General features: G+C 34.8%; 1 protein-coding gene across 1 annotated transcript in view; it reads right to left on the bottom strand.

Moving 5' to 3' along the window:
* The window catches only part of KIF14 (kinesin family member 14), a 28,978-nt gene extending 22,470 nt beyond the window's left edge, over nt 1-6,508 (bottom strand). Inside the window, exons 1-4 of the mRNA XM_009579974.1 lie at nt 5,412-6,508; nt 4,786-5,040; nt 3,205-3,292; nt 894-992 (exon numbers count right to left, since the gene is read on the bottom strand). Of these exons, the coding sequence (XP_009578269.1) occupies nt 894-992; nt 3,205-3,292; nt 4,786-5,040; nt 5,412-6,508 (1,539 nt within the window). The remainder of the gene's footprint in view (nt 1-893; nt 993-3,204; nt 3,293-4,785; nt 5,041-5,411) is intronic.
* Between the last annotated feature and the right edge of the window lie 1,660 nt (nt 6,509-8,168).

Raw genomic sequence — 8,168 nt, forward strand, 5'->3', positions numbered from 1 at the left:
TTAACTAATTAATCAGGTCACTGATTGCCCCCCCACCATCTTCTTGGGAAATAACCAACAGGAAAAAAAAAAAAAAGGAACTTCCTGACAGCCCCATGTCTCTAAGCAGTAAAATTATCTAGGGCAAAGAATCTGAAAGATATTATCCATCCTGGTGCTAAACTCTTATATGATAGTAGTTTTCTGTAGCTGGGCAATGTACATACACAGAGGAAACAAAGTGGGGGAAAAAAATCTCCCTTTGCAAATATTAACATTTTTTCATTAATATACTATGGACTGCAATTAGATAGGTTGAGTCAGTGGCAAACAGGCATCCCAGTAGATAAACAATACACAGATATTTTCAGAAAGTGATTGGACATTTCAGTAGTGCTGATATCTGAGAAGACTGATGGATCAAATACAATTAAGCAAATACTCTTTTTTTTTTTTCCAAACAACATTGGAAGCCTCCTGATATTGTCATCCTTCCATTTTAGAACTCCATCTAAATTACAAGGTTGTAACTCAACTTATATTGCACAGAAGACTCTTAATATAATCTGGAGATTTAGATAAATAATACTGTAAGAGATTTTTTTTATAAAGGCTGATAAGATCATCTTCATTTTGCAGATAAGGAGAGATGTTAACAACGATTTTGAGAGCGTCTACTGAATTGTTTTGTTTCTATTTCAGCAAGGTTTTTATTTTGCTTAGCATTTCTGAAGTGCCAAGCATTTTGCTTGAAGTCATATAGTGACGTTTTTTTACTTAAGTCCTGTTATTCACAACAATCTAAGGTACTTGGATAACAAAACAATGATCACTTGTCATTTGTGCATTTTTGTTTACAGAATAGATGCCACTACTTCGAATTATGCATATACTTGTTTCTGTGAGCAACTTACTGGTTGTTTCTTCTGTCCGCCTTCAGCTTTAAAGACAAGTAAATCATGAATTTTCTCATTGTATACTTCAAAAAAGCTCATTTCAAGATGATACAAAATCTAATAAAATTAGTAATAAAAGAGTTATTAATATAGTCCACAAAACACTTTCATCATCCTTTGTTTTCAAAAATTAACCTAGATTACCAGATCCTGCTATTCAATATTACAAGCATTTGTACTGAAGGGACTTTCCAAGAGAAACGATATCCTAAACCAGGAATCTGCTATTGCCAAGAACAAAATTTACTGGAATTCCACCCACAGCCATTCCCAGATGATAGCGAAAGCTTTAAAAAAAATGTATATACATCCACCTCAGAAGTTTCAGTGTTGGGGTTTTAGTACATGAAAACATAGTTTTGTTTGCACCTGCAGTAGTCTCATTCCCTTAGGGATTGCGCTTCTACAGCACGATACATGTAACAGAGAAGGCATGGATTGATGTTATCAACATCCTGACTTGGAACAGAACGACCTAATGGAAAGGTAAACCTTGATTCTACCTACAGCAATTTTAAAAAGTACTGAACAACAAACTTTCCATGAAAACACATCTCCTTCCTCTGAAGGTATCCAGGTTGTTTTTTTTTTTCTTTTTTTAAATAAAATGGGGGGGGGAAAAAAAATGAAAACATTGCAGTCAGAAATACAAGATTAAAGACAATTTGCAGCAACAGAATAACTTATTCAGAATGCATAAGCAAAGGAATAACAAACATATCTAGCAGCTCTGCATTTTTTAGAAGTTATACTCTCTAGCCAAACTCAGTAATAAATAACCTTAGATTTCTCCGTGTCTATCAAATCTACTGCAGGATCAGAATATTATGTGTTCACTGGTATTAGGATTCAAAGTCAAGAATTCAAGCATAAAGCAATAAAGAAATTTGGAATAGTTAAAAAAAAGAAAAATTTGCCTGTATAAGCTTAACTGAATGTTAAGGTCTACTGACCTGCGAGTCAGTCTTTACAGACATGGACAAATATACAGAGAAAAAGAATACAAACAACAGGCTTTGTCACCAGCATGTTTTGCATCAGATATTCCATATCCAAGAAAAAGTGTAAATATAATATTCTAATCCTTTTCACAATTTTAAGAGACATTCAGAGTTTCTAACCACAAATTATGATTTGTGTCATTATTACAGAAAGATTTAGGGGCACAATTCAAATCTCAGGCGGTGTACTGTAGTCAAGCTTGTTCCTCAAAAGTGATTCTGTACCAGAAATTCAGTCTTAGAAAAGCCTTAACAGCAGTCAGACTGAAAAATAAATATACCTGAAGAATTCCCACAAACAAACCCCTGCATACCTGCATTCTCAGTTTGGGTCCTTTCTTCTTAAGACATGAAATGAGTAGTGTTTAGGGTGTTTTTTTGTTTGGTTGGGTTTTTTTGTTTGGTTGGTTGGGTTTTTTTTTTTAAGAGTTTAAGTTTATTGTGTCTCCAATTATGATTCTCTAAATTTAGCATTACTACACCAATTAATTGGGGCAGAAACAGAATGTGACCCTTCATTAAAACACTCTGGAAAAGATTAGTACTTTGTTGTTTTTAAATCCACACACCATAGCCATAGGACAGGAATTTAAATCAAAATACATTATGATCAGATTAAACACTCCCACCCCCTCTCAGAAGACCACTCCTTCATATAGAGTTGTGGACGAATAAAGATCTATTCTCAAACCAGAGAAGAAAATAAAACATTATTTACAATGGAAATTTTAAATACTTTTAAAAAAAAAAAAAATCCAGGCGGGGGTAGGTTTTTTTTTATTTCAGCACGAATACTGAGCTAGGATACTAGAATTAGAATACTATTAAAGTGTATTTCGCTTTGATATGCGACAATGTTTAAAGATAAATTCTTATTTTTTTGAGTTCTATTTTATATGCCTCCACTGAAAGTATGGAACCCATTAGGATTTCTTTTTACCTTTCCTTACATAAATCTTATCTTGTAAGACATGCTATATAGAGGAAAGAATCCTAGTTTAGTGACACATCAAAAGATGTCATGCCCATATTTCTTTTTGACGTTACTGTTATTAAGGAAGCAAAACAATGTTGATTTTAACTATTTAGGGAACCCTGTTAATCAGAGCCACTAGCAGAAATAAGTTTTGAATCAGCAAAAGAATACAGACATTAATAAATGGATCAGCACTAAGGTATAAAATGAAAGAATGAAACAGGTATCAAAATTCTGAAACACATCAGTTTCCTCATAATTCAATGTAAGGTCAATAGCATAAGCATACTACCTGTTGCTTGTCCATTTGTGCTATTTGAGTGAAAAGATCTTCACAAATTCTTGGAATTATTCCTCGGTCTTCATCAAATCCCATCATCCTGTAGTTACAAAAAAACCCTGTTAGTTCAGTTTTGTAACCCTCTATAGCTAGTTTTAGCATTAATTGTATAGCTCTAAAGTTGAAATATCATATGCTTCTAAGTTATAGAAGTAATAAGTGACAGAAATAAGCCTGATCTAAGTTGGTGCTTGTTTGAGCAGGGAGTTGGACAAGATGATGTCCAGAGATCTTTTCCAACTCATCCATTTAGAAATGGGTTGAAAACCTAAGTCAAACGAAAACCCTACAGCAACTGAAGAGTCAGTTGTACTATGAACAGTAAACCTATGGACATCTGACATCCTAACATGCATGCATTTTATATTCTCTGCAGCCTGCCAGTGCAGTAACCTAAGCGCCTCTCCACTTCTGATGTAGTTTTTTCCTGTCTAGTTCTGCCACACCAGAACACCGCTGTACTGGACTAATTCAGCTACAGCCTAGCAACCCACACAGCTGCACAACATAGTTGTCGGCAGAAGTTTGTTGTGTAGACCTGACCTGAGGAGACAGTTATTACTGATACTAGTTTCAGCCTTGCTGAAAATACACAGGGGTAAAGGTAAGTAATTGTCTACCTGAAGGTGGAGGAGAAGAAAAAAAAAAAGAAAACCAACAAACCTACAAATCGGATAACAATTGCAATATTGAGCCTATCTTTCTTTTAGGCCAAGGTAAATGAACATTACAAGTAAAAAGAGTTCCCACTTAAAAAGAAAATCCTACTTCTGTATAAGGTCTGTATCTATGATAAATTGAATAAAAACATAAAATTGTGAAAAATTATTCATAGAAACATTTCTTGTCCTCAACTACATATTTTAAAGTCTATAGTACTTCATGGGAATTATAAAGCTCATAGAACTGATTTTAATAGATGCATGGTTGGAAACAAAACAGTTCACTAGGCATTCGATTAAAAAATATACAGAAGGTATATAAAATTGGCTATAAACCCTCAGAACATTTTTTGTCTGGGATTATTTTTGGTAAAGATTAGATTTCAAATAAGTAGTGCTACAAACATCTGGATTTTTTTATTTATTTATTTTAAGTTCTGAAACAGTCAGGACCATAATTAGAAAGGTCTCTTGAAGGTCTTTTCCAAAAAACATAACATACTTTAGAACATGTCACTTCATGCACAAAATAACAAACGGTGGTGAACAACAGCACCGGGAGAGTCTGAGAAGCTCTCAGCATTAGTAAAGATTTTTCTTCACTAAAATCTATAGAAAGAGCTTTTATTTTCTTCACTAGACATAGAAAGAGGTCAGTGTCAGATATGTAAAAATATTCTACAGCTAACTTTGTCTCAATTATTGTAAATACTGTTTTAATTATTTTTGTTTAATTTGTTTTCAAATACACAAAAACATTTTAACACAGTTCAGTAACTATGAAATCTATTCCATATAATCTCTTTTAATGACTTTACATTGCATAACAATTGGCTCCTACAGAATTTTAATAATTATATCAGGAACTTACGTGTATGATTTTCCAGAACCAGTCTGTCCATAAGCAAAAAGACAAGTGTTATATCCCTCAAAAGCTCTTTCAAGGAGCGGCACTGCCAGAGTTTCATAAATCATTGCTTGGCTTGCAAAATTAGGATGACACTTGTCAAAAGACCAGAAAGAGAAGTCATAACTGAAGCTGTAAACTTGGTTTGTGGCTGGATTTCGTACAGCTGTCTCTGAACCACTCATGGAGATTACAGGGAGTGAGTTTTCTTTTTTCTCTCTGAAGGGGGGGGGGATAAAAAAAAATTAAAAAGCATAATGCTTTCAGTTAATCATTTCAATCAGCTGCCTTATGGAAAATAAAGAGTTTGGTAATCATTGTTAAAAAAAAGTTTGATTAACATACAAAGTATTCAAGCTCAAAATACTTCAGCAAAGAATATGCAAAAAATAGCCCCAAACACCTATAAAGTGAATTCAACCTCTTAATAAAATCTTTACCTTGATGTTGCATGAAATATCAGCTAATTTCAAAGTATGTATTATATATTTATTGGGTCAATGATTAAACAATTCAAAAAATACAAAACAGGAATCAACATACACTACAAAAGCTACTATTAGCATCAGAAATTAGTCCAGGATACAAACCTGTTACTGAAAGGCCGTACACGCACAGCTACAATCACTTTGCTGTTTTCCACTTTGAAAACATTTTTCTCAGTGCTATTGCTTTCAGCTAGAGTTCCTGTGTTCTCTTTTGGTTTTGAACTTCTACTCACAGAAGGAGAGCTGGAGACACTAGTTTTCTTTTTGGCTAGAATTTGAAGATGGGGTGTTCGTTTACTTGAAGCAGACAGGGATGTTTGATCTTGAGAAGTGCTGATCTTTGGTGTGAGCTTAAACCCTTCTGTTGGTGCCCTTGGTCTTTCCAAACTGTTATGTTTTATTACCAAGTGTTGCAACCTTTGTTTTCCAGCTAGCTTATTTATATCGCCTTTTTCATTCAGTTGTTCTCCTGATATCCTATTAATATATTTTGAGGTAACTAATTGTTCTGATTTAGGAACTTCATTTTGAAATTTGGTGTCAGCAGCACTTGCCCTATATTTTAAACGCGTGCAGCTATCATTTTCACCCAGACCGTCAACAAAGCCAAAGGAATCCTTGCTGTTCAGGTTACACTGCAACTTCGTACTTGACTGACCCTCAGCTAACTTAAAGCTTGGTTTAACATCATGGATATCATTATTATTAATATTTGGCGGAAGTGCAATCTTGTAATTTCTTTGTGCAGCAGAGTCATTATTTTCTATTCCAGGCACAGTATTCTGATTCATTTTACTCTTTTCTATGGAGCCAGTCCTCACACGCCTCTGCAGAGTAAGTTTTTTCTCCGTTTGTGTATTTTTCATGCCCAGTGTTATGCTTGTATGCAATTGTTCACTACTGGACACTGATTTTTTGCTTGCTCTAGTTCTCCTCTGGAGTGTTAATCCGGCTTCAGGTTTAAATGTAGTTGATGTGTCACTCACTTTTTTACAGGCTGAAATCACGTAGGTCCTATTTACTTCCTCTGTGTTATTCTGAGAACATGCAAGTAGACTGTTCTTTTCTTCTCCTGACACCTGTGATTTCAGTTGCTGCGCAGACATTTTGCTGCTGATATTCTGAGAAGAAGTCTTCTGCAAAGTGGTAGTACATTCTGCCTCGGAGGGACTTCTTGCAGGAACTGTGTAAATAGGCATTTGGTCTTCCAGCAAGTTAACATTAGATTTTTAATAAGTACAACACCTTTACTAAAAGATTATTTCTAATTGCTTCTTCTTATGGAATCTGGGGAGACAAAGCAAAAATCTTTTATGATGCTCTTGTCCAGTGTGAATTATATTTTGGTGCATGGGGAGCTCTTCACATGTACCGCAGTAAATATATGCCCCCAAATATTAATAACAATTAGTACCCCGTTTCACCTCCAGCACTTAAAAAAAAAAAAAAGCCATTCGTCTATATTTGAATGACTGCTTCTGCCAATAGTAGGCTATTTGGTTACATTTACTGAGTTCTGTGATTTGTTTCAGAAAGTAAACCAAACATCGTAAAGAAGCACCAGTTGGTACAAAGAATGATCTAACTCTTTAGCGACAAAGATCACCATGGACATTTCTTACAAATGATCTACCATGATCCCCAAAGAAAGGGAATTCAAGATCATGCCTCCGTTCACACACAACTATTTATGCTCTTAGTGTTTCACAACTAACAGACTCCAACAGAACAACAAAATTACTAATGTTGAATAGGAAATCTGTGAACACAGAAAGTAGATTTTTTTCAGGATTTTGATATATAATATAAAACCCACTTTCAGAATATGACAATTAATAAAGATGACTATTACAATACATTTGGACATTATTTTAGTCCACTATAGTACCTACACACCTAGCAAAACAAAAAGATACCTAGCCTAGGGGACAGAAGAAAAATTATAAAATGTGTTCCACATCCTTTCTACATGTAAATACTTAGAAAGCCGTATACATCCACTCTGTACAGAAAAGCATACTTTCACTGTTGCATATGCACCATAGTTAACAGGTTGTTACTGGTTTGACATCACTACCCACTACAGACTTGCCAGCTGCAATTAATCTGCTATTAAAAGTCAACAAGAAGTCACCTGCCTTAGATTCTTCAAAAATCACATGTATCATTACAAAAGAAGTGGATGGTCAGTGGGAAAAAAGAAAAGAGCAAGTGATGTAGAAGCAACCATTTAACCATTGCTCCAATAGAAGTTTCTTTTAATGCTACACTTTTAAGTTATAGCTTTCAGAGTACTCTCGGAATTTATGCAATTACATCCACTTCTACACATCATGACTGCACAAAGTTTTCATAGCTCAAAAGTTGTGAGGAAAGTTTCAAGAATTTCAAACCAGTGTATTTATTGCTTAATCCAATTCGATACAGGAAACTACTTATGTTACATGAATTGTAAAACACACATTTTGTGGTTCCATCTAGCAGCCAGTAAATAAAAAAAACATGGCTGTGAGCCATGAATTGTTTTAGTGTTTTCTGAGAAGTCCTTCTTCTCCATTCAGCTTTAAAATAATGAGTGTAAGAACAGAAGTTGTCCCTTCCTGTTGCTATAGCTGTGCCTTGCAAATATTCACAAAGCCTTCCTGTAGAAAACTGAAACCTCCCCATTAAAAGCTCCTTCATTCTAAAACAAGGAATAATCATAGAATCATAGAATCATTAAGGTTGGAAAAGACCTCTAAGATCATCAAGTCCAACCGTCAACCCAACACCACCATGCCCACTAAACCATGTCCCTAAGCGCCTCATCTACACGTCTTTTAAATACCTCCAGGGATGGTGACTCCACCACTTCCCTGG

This window comes from Fulmarus glacialis, unplaced genomic scaffold (assembly GCF_000690835.1).
Source record: "Fulmarus glacialis isolate BGI_N327 unplaced genomic scaffold, ASM69083v1 scaffold37556, whole genome shotgun sequence".
NCBI classification, from domain to species: domain Eukaryota; kingdom Metazoa; phylum Chordata; class Aves; order Procellariiformes; family Procellariidae; genus Fulmarus; species Fulmarus glacialis.